Source organism: Oxyura jamaicensis, chromosome Z, assembly GCF_011077185.1.
Source record: "Oxyura jamaicensis isolate SHBP4307 breed ruddy duck chromosome Z, BPBGC_Ojam_1.0, whole genome shotgun sequence".
In the NCBI taxonomy this organism is placed as follows: Eukaryota; Metazoa; Chordata; class Aves; order Anseriformes; family Anatidae; genus Oxyura; species Oxyura jamaicensis.
In genome coordinates, this window is record NC_048926.1 from 42,226,174 (window position 1) to 42,249,659 (window position 23,486).

A 23,486-nucleotide genomic window follows, 5' to 3' on the forward strand; every position below is an offset into this window, starting at 1 on the left:
TAGAAAAAAATAGCATCTGTGAATACTATCCACCTATGAACATGAAAGCAATTCTGTCTACATATGTTTTAATTGAGAAATGCTTTTAATTACTGTCTAAAGGAAGTAATCCTTTCCTCTGGGATCAGGTAACCTACCCTTCTGTGCCAATGACTTTTATACGTATTAACACTCCTCTGCTTCAACCAGCTTCAAAAGCACACTCATCCATAACCCCCATTTCATCTTTTTGGCAGCCCTTCCATATTCTCTTTATTAAAGCTCACTGAGCACATTTTCTGCATGTTTTCATTGCTTTGATCTGTACTCCTCCAACATTTTGACCTTATTTTAGTCTTCTCCATTCCACTAAAACTATTCCTTCTGAAACATTGTTTAACAGAATTGTTTGGATACCAATTCACAAAAAGAAACGTGTTCTTCTCACATACCTATCTCCTCTGCTTCTATCTACCTGACTCTTCCTTCAACTTCATATTCCATTGACTTTTCTGATCTTCTACTAATTATTCCCACCTACAAAAGTCCTCCTAAATATTACCATTCCCTGCTGTACCTCTCTGCTGCTGCAAAGTACGCCAACATAGAACTCTGCATCAACACATACAACCCATATCCCCAGTATTTACTCATTATACAAGTGGCATTAACTCATGTTGAATTTGTAACTATACACGTGGTCTCATCTTTGGAAGCTTAGACATTAGATCTAGATAAGAGAGCCATCTAAACATCTTGCAGATCCTTTTGGGATTAAGGTCTAAGGTGCTGCTTTTTCTACCCACCCACACAGGAAACTTTGCAAGATAACAGATCTGGCCTACAAGTGAATTACACTTAAGTATTAAGTTAAATTTTCTGCTCTTCAGAATGACAAAATATTTTCATCTTCAGAAAATTATTGTCTGGTTAAGATACCATCCTCCTCCATATTGATAAATCAATGTTCACCATTCCACCTTCAGTTTGGAGGGGGAGTCTAGCATTAAATAAATGTGTTTTTCACTGTGATATTAGCTCAAATTTCACAAACCTTCTCCCAGGTTTTCTGTTTCCAGTAGGACAAACCACCAGTACACATTAATAACACTTTCTTATTTTTTCCTCAAAGCTTAGTGATGTTTGAAAAAAAATCTGACTGTTGTTTGAGGACTGGCGTTTTCAGAATACCAGTTGTCATGCTGACAAACAACCTCTCCACTTGCTACCTATTTTAAACTTATTTTACAGATCTTAAGCTTTCATATTCTAACAGCACCCAAACATGACAGAATACCATGTAACTAAGTTTTCTATGTATTGTAAAGAAAGAAAAATACAAAGAATAACCCAGGAAGTTTCCAGGCAACTGAACTGCTGGAATCTAGTAAAGCAGGTAGTCCCAAGTCTGAATTATGTTAAAAGTGAGGACACCGTGTCTTGTGCTCACAGGACCTCATTTTGTTTAATTTCTAAGAACTAGGCAGTTTCCCCTCCCCTTGGCACATAATGCAGATCACGGCCAAGGAGGATCTGAAATAATGCTACAGCTGCTTAGCTCTTCCATTGCACTAAATTCTGCATTCATTTCTGCTCTAGTCTGTTTTTCTATTTTTTAATGAAACGTACAGCCTGGTTATTTATAGGCTTTCTAAGGATTAACTACACACTCATAAGAATAAACCCTCAAGAGGTTAACCTCATCCTCTTAAGCTTCACACAATACAATCCCAGAGATAGCTGGCAACCACAGCTAGGAGAGAAAAAATAATCCCACATCTTGCTAATCCTTTACCCAATCACCTCATGCAACAGTGGAGAGGCCTCATGGAGGCCTACAACTCAATCTCAGGAGTACTGTCAATCCAGAAGATATCTGTTATACAGAAGCATTAGCAACCTATCTGAAATGTCAAAATAAGGCATACATGGTGGTACACTGAAACAATGCATCTAAAATTCAATGCTAAAAAATATTCCAGTTTTCTGCTTATAGTTCTTATTCCAGATATTTGCATATTCTACTTTTATATCTGCTTACTCTATTAATTCTAAAGTAAACAAATTAATATGTATTGTTTACATCTAAATTGATTGGTCAGTTATAACCGTGCCTTATCATTCTCAGCAGGAACTTTTCCAGGATGATCATATCTGGAAAATAAAAATCTCTTCACGTTAAACCATGATTATATAATTATTTCATACCATGATTTGGATTTTCCCTTAACCGCAAATGTGGACGCTGCCTACAGCTACAAGAGTGTGAGGGAGTTAACAGGTATAGTTTTAAGTCAAGTTTTTTTGTTTGATTATTCAACTACCTTGTAAATCTTCTAGTTCTTTCAACTAGAATACAACAAATTATTAAATAATGCAATTTCAAGAAAAAAAAAAGGGAAGTCATGCAGTTTGTTTAGCTACATTTCTACAGATTGGCTGGAAAGTAAAGCCTTCAAGAACTTGCAGAAAACGTATATGGCCAGAGGTATGACCATTAAGAGCCTAATATCATCCATGGAAGTTTTAATCAGTGCAGAAGACTAGCACTCATAAGCTCACTGAGCTCTCTTATTTCTTGCCTTTTTTTTTTTAAACGTATTATTTTTGTTTTACTTTTTTTTTTTCTTTGGACATGCTTAATATATACTAACTCCAAAATCTGTCTTGAGTTTCTAGGTAAATTCTCCAGAAAGTCTTATAGCTCCATGAAGATTTAAGTCCATATACTCATAGTCTCTCCTCTAACCAACAGGTTTCTACTTTTTCAACAGGAAAATGACAGAAGTATAAAATAATGATGGCTCAAAAATAAAAATAAAATTCAAAAGAAAATGTTCCCACTAATTAAAAGTTTTGTTTCCTTCCAGAATTTACATGTGGCCCGGCATCAAAAAGAATTGTGCTTTGCTCTAACTCATGAAGACAACTGGGAAACTTCTGAATCATCTAGTGCCAGGAAACAATGGCTCTTAAAGACAGAAAGGAAAGAGGGAAAAAAAAGTCAAAGACCAAAAAAAAAAAAGAAGATTTTATTTAGTCAGGAGAAAATATTTAAGTGGACTTCAGCTAGGAACATTAACCATTCCTTCTACGCTCAAAATTTACTGTACACAAACATCCTCAGCAGTATGATGCCAGCAAGTGCTCAATCTTCTACTGTTACAGACTGCTCCATCTCATTTGCATTCTGAAAGAAGTTTCATGATCTTTCATGTTCATAATAGATGTCTAAACCGTTAAATTACTATTTCTTTTCTTATCTTGAAAGACACCGCACTTAAACAGCATGGTCCTTCCATTGTTTTTTACACTAAGTCGAATCCCTGAACAATACTGACAGCTGCTATCAAACTGGGCCATGCTTACTTCCAGTGCAGCTGCTGCTCTTTGGAACAGACAGGCTTCTGATGCCTCCACCCCTCTGGGGAGAGGGCTTGACACACTGCATGCTCAGTGAGTAGGAGCAAAGGTCCACTGAATTGTCAACCCAATTTTATGCTACTCAGATTTTCCAGGATGCGCATAGTCCCTTTCAAACAAAATCAAGCATATGTCGAGTGCATGAAACTTATTGTGCAGCACAAGATAATTATTGACCATGTAAGACTGTAAAAGATCACTGTGACATACATCTAATTTTAGTATAATGCATATGCATGCATTGACATGGTCAAAGAAATTTTGTGCCTAGTATGTTTGTTTCCTCACTCATAGCTTTGGATTCATATGGCATTGCTTAGAAGTCTTCCAGAAGATGCAGGAAAGTATTTACTCTGGCTCAATCCTTGGTTATTTGAAAGTGAAACAGCTGAAGATTCTACTCCTACTTCCAAATAGTTCTCCCCACAGAAAGTGTTAATTGCATGCGGTATTTGTAGACCCCTATTGCTTTTAAAAGACTATTTTGTGAAGACTTAAAAAGAAGTAAAAGATTTGCTTGAGATAGTGCTACCTAGCCAAACCAAATCTAACTATTTTAAATTCAGCAAGATTGTTTTTAAATATATTTTTAACACATTTCCATATACTGCATATAACATTCTTTAAAACTAGTTCATTATAACAAGATTTCCATTTTCATCCTAAGAACTAATTTCCAAATAAATGTAAGAAAGTACAGTTCTCTAATCTTTGCTAATCAAATATCACAAATGTACGTGTGCTGTATGAATACCTGATTTGATCTTTGAAATACAGTAGTTCATTGCACAAGCAAGGCACAGAGAAAATTGTGACAAATACAGACGTAATTGTGTGGGTTTTTAAAATATGATTTTCTTAAAATCAACTAAGCAACAGTCAAAATTTGATATGAAGGAGCAAACCACAGCTCCGATCTGACAGGGGGGGGGGGGGGGGGCATGTTTATGCAAAGCTAATCTGTCAAGTGTAATAAAGCAGCCTGAATAAAATTTAAGCTGAAAATCCACTGAAGCTCCCTGTTTCAGGGAGGAAAAGCTATTAAGAGGAAATGAAGGTCACCCTCCCAGTTTATTTCACCTAATTGACTGCCAATAGCTTACCACAGGCAAAACGACTGCAGATCTGCAATTGAGAAACTGATGAAAGGAGAGTTTTCAAGCTGAGGCTCATTCTTTTAATCCTCCCTCACTCTTATTTTTTTTTCCATCTCCAGTTGGGATGTAATTTTAAGCACAGATGGATTAACTGGTTCCATTGTCTGCAGACGTCATTGGACTATGGCACTGTTAATCCGTACAGCAGCATGTCTAATTATCATTACAAAGTGTCTGAGGGAACTATAAAGACCAGCAGGGCATCTTCTCACAAGCAATTAACATAAATTGATAAATGAGTAATTTGAATCTGCTCAAGGCGCTCACATATGAATAAAATCAGAAAGGACGGCTTCTTGTTTCGGCTACTTCTTTCACTTAGTCTGGAAGAGCAGAAAGCATGAGAAATATTCTAGACTTAGTGGTGGGGGAAATGAACTCATGCAGTGGAAGGAATGCATGGTTCAGAAAGTTCATTAGTACAGAACAACTGACTTGTGATTGACAACCAGTCACAAGCAAGTAGTATTAACTTATTTCAGCATATTTAGAAGCACAGACTTGGTTAAAGGCTTTTAGAGCACTGTGTCAGACAATTAATACTACTTCAAAAGCAAGTGAAGTTTCTTTTCAGTAGCTCGCTAATTTAAAATTCATGAAAGATCCACAAGAGAAAGAAAGAAGAATGAATACTTGAACAGGCTCTAAGGATTCAAGTATCACAGAAAGCGTGAGGTAAAGGTAACTACTACATACAATACCTACAAATAAAGAAGCAACTGTCCTAATCACTGTATTTCTTGGAGGAAAAGTTTTGTTACGCACAGCATAGCTGCACAAAGTGATATTCTGACAAAGCAAACTATTAACTTTATCCCTGCTAAAATCTGTGCAAAGCAAATCAAACACACTTGAACAATATTTGGCATCAAAACAGTGTTAGCTATCAAAACATTAAGCTTATTTTAAAAACAGCAAAGCAATAAGATATGAAAGCAAGTTATACACACTGTAGGAGGTAGACCTGGAAGGCCACGTACCCCGATGATGGCATTCAGTTCAGCCATGGTCACTTGTTTGGCACGTTCTACAGCTTGAGCCACTTGCTGCTGATGCTATTAAAAGAAGAAGGGGTTTGGAGAGGAATTTGTGTTAGGTTATTGACTGCAATAAATCAAATCAGGATCATAAACACCTGAATAGCTGGTTTCTCTGCGGAAGCCCAGGTTGCCTATTGCAAGACACAACTTATGAAGGCAAAAAGGTAACAGTGTCCCATTTCTCACCCTTTCATCAAAGGTAACTGAGATCCCTAAAGGCTGCTGTCAAGTCCACCTCTTCTCCTCCCTTCCCACCCATGCCACTTCAAAATTAATTTTCTGACATATGGATAACCAGGTTATAATTGAGCTGGCAGGATGATAATGTCAACTTCACACTAGTGTGAATTTCAACATTTATATACTATATCCACTCAGCAAAACCTACAGAAATTTTAAGCAGGAAGAATAAATGCTTCACTGAACCCAACAAGAATTACAAACACTTTTTGTAAACTGTAGTTTGAAGAGGCATATTTAAAATAACAGGCTTCAAAATTGAACAGTAGCTGCCTACACTATACTACAATCAGTCATTCAGGCCAGATGCAGGTCTGTAACCTTAAACAACATTTTGCATCTGAGCTAACTACTCACTTTTTACACTAAAATTTGATAAGAATCATGTAGACAAGATGAGCATAATTATTTCACTTATGTCACTTATTTGACATTAAATAAATAATCACCATGATTAGAAATGAAGCCATTTTGTTGCATTGACAATATTTTTACAGACTCCCCCTCTCCTTTGGGAATTAATAAAGCAAAGCCATTGTCACTAGTTTGAACTCAGATTTGTTAGACCAAATTAGCAGGGGGTTTGCACACTTCAGCTATAACAGATGTTCCTTACACTCGTGCATTGTGATAAAATTAACATCTTAAAACTAGCTAATTTGCAAACAGAAAAGAAACATAATTGCACTTTAACAGCTGAACAGTTTTACTTACTTCCTGAGACAAAAATGGGATGACTTGTGCACAAATTGTGTTCAATCTCTTGGCGATTTCTGTCTACAGAGGAAAAGTATTATGATTAAAAATGTGTTTTCTGCTTGTTCCCTTATATCAACTATTGTACAGGATCATATTAAGTTCACACTGGAGAAGATAAAGAAATCCATGTCTTCATACTACTGCAAATATAAATAGTTAATATTTAAGCCCAAATAAGGACAGAGATTTAGTCAGCTACTCTAGGACATCTGCCATGTCTAAAGCACCTAGTCTGTATACACATTTAGGAACAAATCTGGTCCTCGTACATAGTTCATTAACAAGTAAAGCATTTTTGAAATCCACTAAGTCCAGGATAAAGCCTTTTAAAAGGTAGATTTATTATTACTCAATTTATCAAGCAGAATAACATGAGGATGACAGGCATAGAGGAAAATGTTTCTTTCATGATCAATTTTATCTGCCAATTACAGGGCAGTTTTGCTTACAGAAAGAAACCAACAGGAATATAAATGAAATACCAAAACAGAAGTGAAGCAGAACAGAGAGAAAAAATAAAGTCTTCTAAAACATCTATAATGAGAGTGAATTGAAGTGACACAGATAGGAAGAAAAATAATCTGATCAAAAAATGTGGTAGTCAGTAACAGTGAATTAGTACAACTATGAGTAGCAAGAGAACAAGACAGCAGAGGGACAATCCTTCACTAACAGCAGCACAGAACGCTGCAGCATGAATTGCATTTTCCAAAAGCTTTGGATACATTCACTTTTTGTTTGTTTGTTTTGTTTCTGTTTTGTGTTTTGTTCTTTTGATCTCTCACTTTTGGTTCATCCAGCCAGACCTGGACACAGGATGGTGGAACACAGGACCCTTCCTCTGCCACTACTCAGCCTTACTTGTGATGCTTTTCAGACCTACACATATGCCAACCATTCAGATCTCCTATTATAACTATCCCTCAAGTCTTAAAGGAGCTTTGTGCTTTTGAAGTCTCAACTGCCACAAACAGGTACTTGCACAATTCCTACAATTTTCCTTGAAAATGAAAACATTTCCCCCAGTCACTAGAGCACATTTGCACAAAACGAAAACTAATGTCCAGATTTGTACACACATATATACGCAAGATATATGCATGATGCTCTGAATCACTCTTACTAGTCACTATCACTTAGCAATATGCATATTTCTTCTTCTTGTTTTAGGACACAGCAGGGGGTCCACTCCTGAGAATTGTTGGGCCTTCCATGAAACAACATGCCAAAAGCTGAACAAATATAAACTCTCTCAGAGAAGACAGATAAACACTGCTAATTCATCTGCTTAGCCTTTCCCCAAGCCTTCCATCATCCCAGATTTCTTAGGAAGACACTGAGATGTGCTGATGTTTATACATCAGTCAAGCAGTAATTTGGAAACAAAAGCCCCACACTGTTTCTGTGTCTCAGAAGACACATGACTTGGGGTCTAAATATGGCCGACAAGCTTTAACACCTCTTTCCTCACCTCTGGGAGAAACAGAAAATACTTGACAGCACTGAGTCTTGTAAAACACTGATGTAAACTGAGGTCCTACCTGACCAAAGTCAGTGGGGCATGTCCACACTTAAGTTTTGGGGAGACAAGGGTCTTCTAAACACTTTGGGGGTGGTTTCTTCCTAGGGCAAAGTGGTTTATTCCTACAGGCAGGGGCAATGATGCAACTGCCGCTTTGCAGCAAAAATTTTTCTCTCTGCACTCAATATACCTCTTTTCTCAACAGAAACATCTACCTTCTCACACAGTATGAAACACTAAGCAGTTTTTGTCTGTTTCTGTTTTATTTGGAACAAGACCACAAACTATCCGTCATTCTGTAGATGACCTGGTACATAAGCTACCAGCAAAGATAATACAAGGAAGTCTGCATGACTAAAATTTTGCCAGATATGTTGGTACTTGAAGTATCTGTTAATTTAAGGAAAAAAGCACACATACAATTGAGTACTAAAGGGCATTTTTCCATATGCCTTACTTTCTGGAGGCAGATACTGCATACATATATCAGCAATGAGAAGGCTGTTACATAGCTGCTTGACTGACTGGAATGAAATGTTTAGCTTCCAACAAATTAACTGTCGTAGACCAAAAGGATTACTTTTGTTTTCACGATAAAAAACAGGATGAATCATAGCAGGTGATAAGCAGGTGGGGGGTGGGAGAATAAAGTAAAACAGGATTCACTAATTTGCTTTCTCCAGAAAAGCTGTTTTAGTGTGCGTTACCTACACGAGTCCCCCTATTCTGCAATCCTGTGAGAATTATCCTTATTATAGCTGTGAAAAAGTCTATTTTGAGTAGAGTCTACAAAGCATGCAAGCATCCACGTTGTGGAGTTTTCCCACAGAGGTCCCGGGTATCTGACTTTCACGGTGGCAGTGTAAATAGAGAATGGCACGCTGTAACACAAGAGAACATAATGTGCTAGTTACCAGTCCCAAGACAAGTCAATTAGATCTTTTCTAATTATACATGTAAACAGTATCCTAATATTCATACACAGTTGTGGATAAGCTTAAATGTATAAATCATAAAAAAGCATTTGTACTGAGAGTTCTTGCTACTGTTACAAGTGCAAAGTAACAGGCATATATTGGAAGGAAATTAAAAACACTATTCCACAACTCATAACCAAAGTCTGCACTTTTAAAAGGCAGTTTATCTACTGGTACTCTTTCCCACACACAACTTTAAAAAGGTACTTAAAATTATTTATCCAGTAGCAGATCTCAAACATCTCCTGTTTGTCATCTTCCAACAATTAGTAAGAAGTATTCCCAATCATAAACATGTCAAAAAAATACAAAAATATTTGTTCTCCGGTGAGTTCCTGAACCTAAGCATTAATGCACAATTCACTTAATCTTCTACATCAGGAATTGCAAGAGATTGTTTTCAGCATTGAGAAAAAGGAAATTTCATGAATTTAAATACAAATCTAGCTATTGAAAATGCAATGAACTTTCACCTTTCCAGACAGAATATTTTTGAATAGGTGCACATACATATTGCATGTATGTATGTATATATGTGGAGATATATATTGATTTCCAGATGCAAAAACTTCTTTGAAGGAGTCTAGAATAGTTTGGTTAACAAGACTAAACATCTGTAATTGGTGAGCATTGGAGCAAGCTGTATTTTCCAGATTTTGGGCTCATATTTGGTAGCTTTAAAAATATTTATTGGCTTTACAACATAAAAATATTTCCAGTGTCCTTGCAACATAACACAGCTATTATCTAAGTGGTGATCTTGAGACATGTAGGGCAGTCAGAGGAATGAGTAAACAGAAAGTTTTGCAGAAAACTGCTTCAAGCAGAGACAAGCATGACTAATTGCATATGTTCTCTGGCTCCTTGGTAAAGCAGACTGTAGAAGCCTGCATCTCTCATGAAAGCTCTCCTAGCTCTATGGCAGCTCTTAGCAGAGCATCTGAAGAGCCCTTAATTGTTTGTGTTCTTAATGCAGAGCCTCTTGAATACATTCATTTTTAATAGAGGGCTTGAGTGTAGGGCCTATCAAAGAATGGCAAATCTAAAGCTTTCACTGGTTCTTGTTGTTGCAATGATTGTCTTTTGATTTATTTGCAAATGACAAGCTTGTCAGACCCCTGACTGAAGTGCCACCCGCTTTTCTGAAGTATCATTAAAAATTAACATGAAGGAATTCATCTCCATTTGGTAAAATTAAGTTGAGCCAACACATTTTTTTTTGTCTTCACTCATCTAATTTTTTGTTTTAATTCCATCTAATTAAGGACTTAAATGTTTTGACCTAACCATTGCCAAACTCAAGTGATTGTACTTAAATTTGTCTCTTGATAAAATGAATTCTTAACATAATGACATATAACTAAGCAGCAAGACTAGTTACTAAATATAATATTAAGTCACTTTACAAAGCAGTTAAGAAAGCACTTATATGTACTGTTGTAACTTTTCCTGCCTCATTGTTAAAAATACATTGTTTTCCTGTACAGTAGTCTGTTCCCGACCAGTTTACATTTTGACAGCCTGTACTTTACAAAGCACCACGTAAGATCTCATACTTAGATAAAAATGATTTCTTAAGCAACTGCAGGTATTTACACTGCAGAAGAAGCAGTTATAAGTACCAAACTCTACCTGGATTTCTCAGCACAATTAACACCCTTGTATATGTTATCAGTAATAATGAAAGTCCTAGCCTAAGGGAGCCAGCATTCTCACTTCTGAGTGAAAAAAATGCAGCTTTCCCCTGAGGAGAATTAGTTAATCACCCTTCAGTCTCAGAGTTTTCAACAACAATTGTGGTTTTGCTCCAATCAGCAAATCACCTTACTTGAATCTTACAAGACATTATTAGTGTTGATCAGCTATATTATGACAACTGCTGAATTATTAGCATTGACACTCCAAAAAGCTGTCTGTCCAGGCCTAACTTTACCAAATAACGCTAAGCTAAAAGTATCTCTTGTATGCCAAAAACTTTTCCCGTAAATTGCACTTCCTATATTCCAAAGTTAAATCAGTATTTGAAAGCACTAACACCATTTCTTAAGGACAAGTTTCTGTACTCTCATTAAATTTTTACTTACTTCAGTTATTTCACAGTTTTGAAAAAATCACATTTGTCTTTAGATTTGGAAGATGACATCTTAGGAGCAATGTGATTAAAAGGAACGTAAGAAAACACAAAGTTTTGATGATTCCAAAAAAAAAAAAAAAAAAAAAAAGTATCTTCTAATCCATTCCTTTCAATACTTAAACAAACAAACCAGCTTTTAATGTACAGAAGAGAATATACGGTCAAATCACATTTGCAAGAGCTTTAGAAGTTAATTCTCAAGTACTACGCCTCCACTTACACTTTCAACATGTAGAAAGTGAAGTACAAGGCAGAATTCATTCTGGAAAAAGGAAATGGACTTCCTGCAATTTATACTATGTAACACAGTAATCCACTAGGGAGTAAAGGTCAATGTTTCACTTTTGGTCATTACCGAATCATTTGAGATGATCTGTGGTGGGGATGAGGAGAAAATCGAAGGCTGTGAGAATGCTGCAAATGGCTTGACCTCAGACCGATTTTCATCTCCATCTGTCTAACAGACGTGGATAAAAGCTCTCTTTATAGGACATGCTTGACCATTTTTAATCCCTGTTTCAAGCCAGAAGTCAGTTGAAAACTACATTTACAAAGTCCTTGAGTAAGAAACTGCATGTGTATAATTTAGTCTTGAGCTAAAGTTTCGCATCCATTCTGTTCTTTTCATTTTTCTAGCAATGCATTTAAATGGTGTAGCTTTTATTCTTGTTGTGACTGAGATTTTCAAAGTCAACAGAAATCACACCTATTCACAGAGCATATACGAGAAAAAAAGAAACAAATAAAAAAGCACAATGCTTAGCTCTCTAAATGCTGTTATAGATCTTTGCTACAGAAAGATTCAAACACTTCCAAAAATGTGTTGCTAACAGTTTGGGGGTGGGGAGGATGCTGGAGGTATAATTAAATCTCAAAACTTAAATATTCAAAAGCCTCAAATGATTAAGGCTAGCATTCTATGAACTTTGCTGTTCATGAGTTATTGAATCCACATTGAGCACTGAGATATTAATGCCCTTTTATTTAACACTAATACACTACAATCTGTTTTGGCAATGGCTGCAAGAGGGGAAAAAAAATAAAGGCAACATGCCATTTAAAAGTTTAGGCCCCCATAGTATATCAATGTCAAACAACAGCGTGTCAAGCTAAGATTCAATTCAGGTAAGTGCCACTGCCAAATTTTCTTGTTCCCAGACGTGCTTTAAGATTATTTTATTGCTTAAAATTTAATTTGTTCCAACTTGTGTCTCCATGACAACATTGGCTAACCCTGCAAATCATTTGGGTAATTGGATATCTTATCTTTCTATTGCTCTCAAATCGAATGATTCTGCTAGAACTGCAGCAGCCAATCAAATTTACTGGCCTCCTGAGTAATAGACCAGGAGAAGTAGCCACATTCATCTCCCCTTTACAGCCGTATTAACCACCATGCGACAAACTGTGGAAGTTGGCCTTCAAACTGTATTTTAAATTATAAACACTGTCATTACTAACATTCACACCAATAGGAGGGGGTGGGAAGGTTTATTCTCAACAGATATTTGAAATTCCATCTGACAAGCAGCAATGGGTAGTGCTCATTTCAGCGACAGGAACAATCTCTGTATTTTGGGGATAGGCTGTCACTTTAAAATGACATATTAACAAATACAGTTTTCTCTCTGCCCCACATTTGTACTACTCATTTTAATCACAAGGTCAGCCACCCATGAGATGATGATGTTAAAATCCCAGAAGACTGGCATGAAAAATCGTTAGCAATGAAAAAACAAAACAAAACACCACCATATTGCAAGTGGGAGTGGGGAGAAGAAGCAACAGAAATATTAACAGAATAAAAGCTCAAATTGACAAAGTGGCAGAATGCTAGAAAAATTCTAAATGAAATTACTGTTTTTTAATTCAGTACCTAAACTAAATTTATCTGAAGCCTCTTGGATGTCAGCTTAAATTACAGAAAGGTCACATTAATTTAAGCTTAACCTACATTTGATGCACAAGTCAACAGCTACACTTACCAAACTCCTACTACAGGTTTGGACTTTGTTCAACTGTAAAGTGCAGTGAATGGATATATTTCATATGTCTAATTTCAATCCTTTCTATAATAGAGAGAGCTGCTGCGCAGCTCTCAATGAACCACTGTAAACAACTGCCCATTCCATTTGCAGCTGTAAATCCTGTTGAATCCAAGCCAACTGGCAACAATGAAGCTGTTGTCAGGATGTTAAAGTGCTCCTCTCACACATCTTCACTATGTCAAGACTCTTCTCAAACTTGGCTAAAAGGGACTGTTATCACATTTCTCCTTTAATCTAACTTTAGCCCATCTTGCTCAAGTACTCAAATTACAAGAGGTACGTTCATCCAAATTTTAGTTCCACAGTTTTGTTTCCATGACTAAGCTAATACACAGAGTGGTTAAATCTCTGAAGCCAGCACAGAGCTTTATTTTTACTTTCCAGTTGTTTTCCAGCTAACACCATTCCCATTTATTTGGATTTCATGAGATGTTGAACAAGTCAGAGGCTAACTCATATCCAAAAGAGAAGGTCTCACTACCTTCATTTCCACAGGAACACATCCCTTGCTTTCTTTCAAAGTACTGCTAGAGTCATTCTGGATTTATCCAACATCTCAAATCACTAGTCAAGCAGAAAACATTACCAAAGGAGGCAGGAGAAGGAGGAGAAGGACCAGTTTAGCAGACCAACAGATCTGTAAGTTAAGTAAGCAGATAGCAGAGTAACCCAAGGAAGTACCAAAAGAACCCAGCTGAGAGAAGGGGGGTTTTGGGCAGCAGTAAACTATTAGATGAGCTCCTCTGATCCCACAGTTCTGCACTCTAATGCACCACGCTTGTAGTGTCCTTCTAGAGGAAACATGCTCTCCATAATTATCTAACATACCCTGCAGAGAAGGACCTCAGGGTTCTGATGGATGAAAAGCTCAACATTGAGTCAGCAGTGTGTGTCTGCAGCCCAGAAGACCAACTGTGTCCTGGGCTGCATATGATAGCAGAGGCATGGGCAGCAGGTGGACGTGACTGACCCACCTCTGCTCTGCCCTCATGAGGCCCCAGCTGGAGTGCTGCCTCCAGGTCTGTGCCCCAAGCACAAGACGGGTGTAGAGCTGTTAGAGTGGGCCCAGAGGAGGGCCACAAAGATGATCAGAGGGCTGGAGCACCTCTCCTGTGAAGAAAGGCTGAGAGAGCTGGGGAGGTTCAGCCTAGAGAAGAGAAGGCTCTGGCGAGAGCTCATTACAGCTTTTCACTTCTTAATGGGGGCTTATGAAAAAGATGAAGAGGAACTTCTTGTTCAGTCAGATAATAATGAACAAGGTTTTAAATAGCTTTAAACTGAAAGAGGAGAGATTTAGATTAGAGGTTAGAAGGAAATTTTTTCCACTCAGAGATGGTGAGGCACTGGAACAGGTTGCCCGGAGAGGTTGTGGATGCCCCATCCCCGGAGGTGTTCAAGACCAGCTTAGATGAGGCCCTGATCAACCTGACCTAGTGGATGGCATCCCCACCTATGGCAGAGGGGTTGGAACTCGATGATCCTTGAGGTCCCTTCCAACCCATGCCATTCTGTGATTCTATGCTTTGCATTAAGAACTACCAAGGACATTAAGAACTTAACTTACACTAGGAAAGCTGAGCAACACTACTCTATACAAGAAAGAGAGTAGGCAAAAGGAAAAGAAAAAAGAAAGGAGCCATAAAAATAGTATATTCATAACTACTACACCCCTATCAGAAGGTTTTATCCTTGATTTTTCATGTGGTCTAGGACATACTCCAAAAACACTTCCTATTTTGTTCCTACTCCCACAAGCCACAACTAAATTTCTGCATACGTCCTTGCACCACTTGCCACACAGAACCACTTTGTTGGGATGGCGGTAAAAAGTCAGAGCTCTAACATCATTGCAAAAATGCCTGTAACCACATAGGTTCCAAAGCTTAGCACATAAAGTTCCTCAAGCCAGGCACATACAGTACTCAAGACATTAACAGCAGTAGAATCTGGACTTGAAAGAACAATGAGCATGCAATCTGACAAAAAACAAGACACCACGTATCTACATACGTATGGGAAAAAATTGAATAAGCTATATTCACTAGGACTTTATAAGTACCAAATCAAGATGGATTTATCAAATGTCACATGCACTTGTGTAACCAATATGTAATTTCAGCCTTTTACAATACTTACTATATTCACAGCGCAGTTCCAAAACTCTGTCAAGTCACTGAATGAATTTAAGGCCTTAAAAAAGTGCTCACATCAGGTGCTCTCAGGTGACTCACTAATGAATAACAAGTTAAGAGGATCAACAACTCCTCTGTTATCAAATAGCAGAATTAGGTACCACACACAACTTGAAAGGAAGGTGAAAATAATGGCGATTTTCACTATGCAGGAAAAAAGTTGGGAAGTTTTTCAGCAAAACCTGGGAACATGTCAGATTTCTTCCCTGTTTTAGTATGCATTTTTCACATTCTCTTGCTTACAGAATAAAGGAAACTAGGAATGATGCCATCTAGATTACCTTCTAATAGGGAAGAACTGATTGAAATAATCCAAACAGAAAGTAATTTGATTGAGACTGACAATTGTTAAGAGTTTACAACTATCAGTACAAGGACTAAGTATTATAAAGCTTTTAAATCTTCAGGTAACCAAGTATCAACTGGTAAGATCAGATTTCTAAGACCCCTTACTGAGAACGGAGATTAAAAAAATGCACTATGAAAAGCTAACAGTTTCTTTATAAAACAATATTAAGGATATGGGTGAGAGATAATACATTTGAGAATAGAAGAGGAATGGACAGAGGAAAAAGGGTAAGGATGCAATGGTGTCAAGAGTAAATCACAAATTTCCAGCTGAGGTTGTACAAACAGGAAAGCATACAGGAAGTCAAAACTATGCCAGGTACAAATACACACAGCACAAAAACATCGCTACAAAATTACATGCCACTAGTAAGTGACAGCAAAAGTAAAGCTGGTACTCAATGTGATGAAATAGAGGAGAACAAAACACATTTAATCTGTTCACTTAGAGAAGGAAAGAGATGATCAAGTCACACCAAGAAGGCCACAAAGCCTGCATTTTTGGGGCACCTAACTGCAAAAAACAACAAGCAGTATTCGACTACACAATTAATATAACTTGCTAGCTACCTAAGGTCAAAACTGCAGCTCATACAGGAAAGGAACAGATCAGAGCATTCAAGTAAGATTGTGTTCAAGTTAACCAGGGCTAGTGAAGTTCATACGTAAAAAGAGAGCACACTAGTGAAATTTGAAATAGTGGACACCTTGCAAAACCTAAAAGTGTCATGCAGAAATGAAATTATAAAAGGACAGTGCCTGACAGAGAACAGCAACTAAAAAAAGCAAAGACACTCCAGCTTAATTACAATTAAATATGAGGCATTAAAATGACTCTAATCTGTAATCTGTAAACAGCTAGGTGAAATAGGAATATAAATTACAACTCTTAAGGATTTTTCAACAGAAAACAGTATCCAAAACAAGACCAAGGTAAAGCCTTTATGGCTAAGCGAAACACATGATGTTACCTTCTTCATTAAGATTTTTAAACTTGTAGCATAGCACTCTTAGGAGCAACAAACAGCACAGCTCCGGTGGAACTTCATGAGAACGTGTGCAAAACTGCTTGACAATTAAAATACTAACACATCCCTCTCTTTTGAGAATTAAGAAGTTCTGCATGGATGGTAGGTCCTGTACTTTTTAATATTTCTGATAACAAGCATAAAAATCTCTTCACTTGCCCTAATTCTTAATTTGCAGAGAGCTGCTAACAGAGAAAGACAAAATATGCTAGAGGAGAGCTTCGGAACTCACGTTGCAGTGAATGAAAAAAATGGACTGCAAATCAAAAAGAAGGATAGGGAAAAGTATGCATGAAGGACCACAGCATGCCTACACAGGGACATAAAGGATTGGAAAACAATAGTCCAGGAAGGAATCTCTCCATCATAGCAAATCAGAAGCTGAAGCCAGCCAACAACATGGTACCACCAAAAAGGGTGCCACCAGTGTAAGCCATAAGCTAAGAAAACCTTTCATGCCACTCGGCATGGTGACTCCCCCCCAGAGGACTGTGTTTATTTTAGGATTGTTCTTCAACTGAGCAAAAGCATTCAGAGAATTAGCATTAGGCTGCAGAGGTCCACAAATGCTTCTTGAAGGAAAGGGAATGATCTGCTCTCCATATCCATGGTGAAGAAAACGGCCAGAAAAGAGCTAAGGCTTCAGCATAAATATGTTTGGAATTGAAGAAGCGCTTCAGTATGAAGCACAGAAAGATGCTCCATTACCTAGAGGGCCTGCAAGTCGCTGCTGTTAATCTTCATCAACAGGTCAGATGTGTCCCCTGTCAGGAATGACACTGGTAATATGGCTGATCCTGCTAGACAGTGGGAGGTACCAACCCCTTCCTAGCATTGCCGTTACACAGTTTATATTTAAGTTTAAAGAAACAACCTGAAAGCTTCCCACAGGTCTTGTTAATTGAAGATTTTTTGTTTGCTTAACTGGCAATTTATGCCCATTACATGAGACCATAGTCAGCTAGTTGTCTGCTAAGTGATGGCTAGCAAACTTAAAATCAATTAAAAAGTAGAAATTCAGGGTGACTTTACACTCAAATTCACACATGAAGAACAATAACAAGACAACAAAAACACCTGTTGTAAAAAAACTGTTGTGGCAAAACTACAAAAGAATGATCTATTAGTTATTTTTTCCAAGAAATGCTTGGGTTTCCTCTCCTCCCCCTGGAGTTTCATTTCAAATTTCCGCATTTAAGAAGGTTGATTCCAGCATATAATGAAGTCAAGACCACAGCAATTTGGGATTTTTAACATACCTAAAAACAAATTCATAAATAGGTAGACTGACACACATCACAAAATATAAGAATTTTCAGGTGTCCTTTCCTTTTCCTGACCTAAAAAACAGGCAGCTTTCCTCACAGACTTAATACCTCATCAAGATGCAGCCAAACAAGCATACCCATTCTTGCTCCCTTCTCCAAAACTGAAAGCTCTTTTTGTTTTTGCTTACTAATCCTAGAAGCCTTTAAAATGGCACAAATACAGGCAGCAGCATTTTGCTCTCTAAATCAATTTTATCCTCAGCCATCAAGTAGATGTTCCAGCACAGAGAAAGAACAGTCCTTCCCTTCTAATTCAAAAATCCATACTACCATTGCCCTTGCAAACTGCTAAACAAGCAGTATCGGCAATTCACTTGTGTTCTGTAATATATTTACTGCAAACCCCAACGGCTTGCCTCCTAATGCAGTTTTCTATTGTGTCTGTTCTTGTCAATACACTGACTGGTCACCTTACAAGTAAGTTGCTTTGACCGACTGTTTACACGAACGCCAAAAAGCTTCAAGATAGATAAAAAAAAATACTAAACAAGAAAAAAAAAATCCTTGATGCCCGGGGGGGAGATGGAGGCACCAACGAAAATGCAAACAAATGAAACATACCAAAACACAAATTAACCTGTCTTCTGTTTTGCTAAAAAGGCTAGTTAGCCAAAAATGCTAGTTATCTCTTCTGATCACTTAAGTAATATGAGATATTTTCAGACAAGCAGCCCAGACAGATAAACCCTCCAGAACCTCAAAGAACTTTAATTTATAATTTAATCATCTGTGCTGATTTGTTCTTGCTTATGAAGAACAAAGAAAAGGTGAGAGAAACTCAGTCAATGCCCAATTAGAGATTAGAGGCCTCTTAAATGCTGTGCAATTTATCATTAGCCACAAAATACTATTATCATTATAAAAACTTCAATGAAAACTACCAAACTGATTAATTTCTTGAACTATCCCCCAGAAAGTATATTTGCTAATAACCAGTTTGGCTAGCAACTAAATCCTCACTAGTACTCTACGAAACAAAGCTATAAACCTCTTTCCATTCCATTTACATTTAAGCATACTGTGATTATGCTTCTAAGCAAGAGGATCCAATGTTATATGGATTTGTTCTTATGAATCTTAAAAAAACAACCTTCCCTGTTGCTGTTCCAAGTACAGGGGAAAAAAATAATTTAATCACTAGGCCTTCTTTTAAAATAAATGACTTTATCAAATAATTGCTTTTTAAACCTAGTCAGATTTAAACTAGAGCTCAGTTAGGAACAGGCTCAGTTTTTTAAGTTCTAACCTACCCTTCAATCACGTCTAGCACTATGTCATAAACAGATAAGTAATTGCCAAAAATAGGAACCATGGCAAGGGAAAATTGTCAGCTCTCATAAAAGTGAGGTCAAGCAGTAGAGCTTCATATGGGTCTTTACTGGTTTACGGGTTTGTTCAGCAGTGCAGTCTAGAAAAAGACAGCATGCAGAAAAAGACAGCATACAGCGAGTAAAAGATTTTTTTTCCCATAAGAGGATTCATTCAAAAGAGGGACAAGGACTGATTGAAGAAATGCAAACAGACCTTACAAGTTGAAGTGGGCAGTAAAAATAATGCATTTAAACAGAATACACTGGGACACACTGGGAACAGCCACCCCTAGCCTCAGTGTGAAGTGATGAAACCATTACCATTCACGAGCATGAACTCAAATGTGAAAGGTGACTTCAACAGCTCAGCATTTCTTGGTAGCCAAGAAATCAGATATCGAAAACTGTATTATTGAAGAAAAAAAAATCCTGAAAACAATTATGTTGTCATATAAATCTCTGGTTCACCTAGACCCAGCTGGAGAACTGCATTTAGTTCTCATGCCCTCATTCCAACAGTGTAGACTAAAAATGGAAAAGGTTCATGGAAAGGCAAGGAAGAAAATCAAAGATATGGAACAACTCGTACTTTAAAGAGCTGTGTAGGCTGGGACTGCCCAGTCTCTAAATGAGTCACCACAGACAGCATGCAACAGAGGTCTAAAATTTTGAAAGAATGGAAAAGGCAGCTAGATATGAACAACCTCTAGTTTCTTGAGAACTAGAGGTTATCAAATAAAGATAATATTAACTAGGTCAAAGAAAATGAAGTTTCCCTCCTCTCATCCCCACAAACAAACAATTGCCTTTCTTGTCCTGCATTTGGGACAACCTTCTCTCCACAACAGTACAACCAAGGGTGAAAACACATTAGAAAGCAATTTTACAGAAGAGGACAACTTGAACATGCACCAGCCTCACAGCCTTTTGATGATGATGGATATACCTCCTAAGAGAACACAATGGTAAGAGTATAAACTGCTGATTGAGAAGAAAAAAATTTATTGCCCTTTTTGTTCCCCTTGTTTGTTGAGAAGGAAGATATTGCCAAACCGGAGCAAGTCACTACATGACACCAGTCAGATGATCACGGAGTCAGAGTACACAACGTACCAGGAAGAAGTCAGACATTCAGGTTGAACATGGGTCAACCTTTATTCAAGCACTTGACAAGTCACAGCCTAAGAATAACAACAAGGACCAATTTGTTAAACTACCTGTTCCGGCACATACACTCTGAAAAATCAGCAGTTCTTCCTATCTGTTGCTGTTTTCTCCTTTCTGAAAGAAAGCATGCAAGTAACTGCAATTGCTCAAATAGCTACATCCAGGGTCCAACTAAGAAGCACGACGTAAATAAAATGAAATATATGAATAATATAAAATGATATAAATGATAATATAAAATATATGAATAATATGAATATATGAAAATAGTGTTTGACATAACTATCATTAGGTATTCCCAAATCTTATGTTCAGTAGAAAGGTGACGTCATTAACTCTACTCAAGCCTGCTATCACTTTTAAAATAGTGTCTTCTGATGAGCTAACCTAAAATCGGTTTTAGATGCATTCACTGTGTACTAGTGGTGACCCACTTTCCAACCCAGCAGATACTATCTTCCATTTTGCATAGGAGATGCAATGCAATTTTATCCTTTGTTACAAAATTGGAGTGCTGGATTAGAGTGGGGGTGAAAGGCAATTCAAATACTGGTCAGCTTGGTTTGGTATTATAACCAGCAAAAGAGTAAAAGTGTTTAGCTTTCTCCCCAGAATCTGTTGTCAGAGAAGAGTTACTGCTTTAGAAAGAATCTTTCTTCCTTTTCTTCTCCCTGCCCCCAAAAGTACCAGCTGTTTTTTTGTTGTTGTTGTTTGTTTGTTTTTGTTACTTTTTCCCTGCTTGAACCAATGCACAAATAAAGCACAACAGAAATCTAGCAACCTAAGTTCCGGCAATGCAAGGGAAGTTTGACAGCACAGCTGGTAGAAAACAGCTTCTTCCCTCCCTCTGTGGCTCTGTGATGAACCTGAAATCTGGCAGACCAAGTCTAAAACGAGAGATGATCCGACAGTATTTAACATATGTACAGTGTTAATACTATGACATACTTTTTGATTAAGTTGTATATGAAGTTGACATAATAGATGGTATCTGACAATATGGTTATCTAAAAGCCACATGGAGACCTATTTCACAGAGTGCCCTGAATCTGTCAGAAAACTTCTTAACAATGTCAGTCTTGAGCCTGAATGTGGTTCAAAAGTTGAGAAAGTTGAGCTCATTACTCTAGGCTTTCCTCTCTGTTCAAACTGGCACCTCCAGTCACGTCTGAAATAGCTGCATTGGTGATACAACTGTGCTCATTTAGAAGTCCAGTATTTGTACAGTAGGTACAATTTTTGAGGGAAAAATATGCTCCAATTACATTTACCATTTTCTCTTTTAAAATAAAAGCAGGTTCTGCACGCATACGTGACAGAGCCAACTACAAAATCCTCTTGAAACACTCACTGCACACCATCAAAACCTTTAGGATTCATGAAGTTTTTCATTTCAGTAATTAAAATGCAAGTAGGAAAAAAGCAAAAAAAAAAAATTAATTTATCTTCAAATCCTTTTAACAGCACAGCCATCCTACTCAGGAGCTGTTAAGAGCTAACTAAGCTTCTTAATTCCCTTCTATTTAACCCACTCCTGAAGACTGATATTCTAATGAGATATCAGTAGAAGACAGTCCTTGAACACATAGCATTAGAAATTATTTCATAAAATAGTCCAGGCTAAAACAGACACTTAATTCCTGTACAACTGGTTAACATAACGCAGTTTAGGAGTCTGTATACTTTTCCACAAGAGGCAAGGTACTAAATGACAGGTCTGCCTCAAGGCAGGTCACAAAGATCACAATAACCCACCCAAAGAGAAGGAAACCCAGCTGTCACCATTGGGATAGCAGACACCCAAATACTGTAATAGTTTATATAGTCTGTCAGTTGGTTCAGCAGTGATGAATTTTTCTTTCTTTGGCTGCCTGCCACTGAACAAAAGCTAATCTTGCACCTGAACAATCTAGGCATTAAATACACAGGAAGTCTTATCTCCTGACTTATGACAGAAGATGACAGACAGAGCTGGTGAAAATAAAGAGGTGCTGCCCTAATAGCCAAGGGCAGCAACCCTTTAAGTACAGTGGGATTTTTAACACCCAACAGACTCTACATCTTGGCACTAGTAGTTGATGCATCTGCTTTGCCAGACACGGATGTCACAGTGGGAAAATCTGATTTGGACAAAATAACAGATGAGAAACTTAAGACCATACAAAACATCCTTATTCACTCTGTCTTCTTGACAAACATGAAAGTGGTATCTGCATGAAATGCACCTATCCTAAACAAATCCTCGGATACTTGTTTCTGTTTCAGAGATGCTAACATTAGTAACCACACACCACCTTAAGATAATTATCTCTGAAAACAGTATAAAAATCCAGACACAACATCCTCTTAAGAACTGAATTGAAACTCTTATTAAAACAGAAACAAGAGCAAAAGCAAACAACAACAACAACAACAAAAAAAAACACCACACAAGCCAGCCAAAAATGCACCAAAAGATTATTACTCTGCACTACAGCTGCTCGTGTACGTAAAGTTCACCTCAAGGAATTCTATAGCAACGTTCAAGTCCTAACTATTTTTATTTTAGCCAAATTATAATAAATTACAGAATAGAATTGAGAGTTAAATAACTCTTCATTTAATAAACTGCTGATGCAACTTTATTAGTACAAGAAGTCAACCTTTTCATCAGCAGGCAGACTACAACTACATCATTTTATTGAAGTGACCCTACCTTCAACAATGATGTACGCAGCACACTGCATAAAGTAACACCAGCTCAGTATGATTTTTTATTTTTAAATCAGCAGCCTAAGCACTCTGAAGGGCTTCACAAAGAGCGAGTACAGCATCCACATAGGAAGCAGGCCTTA

At 37.4% G+C, this 23,486-nt stretch overlaps 1 protein-coding gene across 8 annotated transcripts in view; it reads right to left on the reverse strand.

The window, feature by feature from the left end:
- TLE1 (TLE family member 1, transcriptional corepressor) overlaps positions 1–23,486 on the reverse strand; it is an 83,585-nt gene that overhangs the window by 55,517 nt on the left and 4,582 nt on the right. For 4 of the 8 annotated variants that reach the window (XM_035309747.1, XM_035309750.1, XM_035309749.1 and 1 more), the window contains exons 5-6: positions 6,554–6,616; positions 5,540–5,614 (exon numbers count right to left, since the gene is read on the reverse strand). In XM_035309747.1, coding sequence (XP_035165638.1) covers positions 5,540–5,614; positions 6,554–6,616 — 138 coding nt within the window. Of the gene's footprint in view, positions 1–5,509; positions 5,615–6,553; positions 6,617–23,486 lie in introns of all 8 variants that reach the window. The other 4 variants (XM_035309743.1, XM_035309742.1, XM_035309745.1 and 1 more) reach the window with 1 other exon arrangement.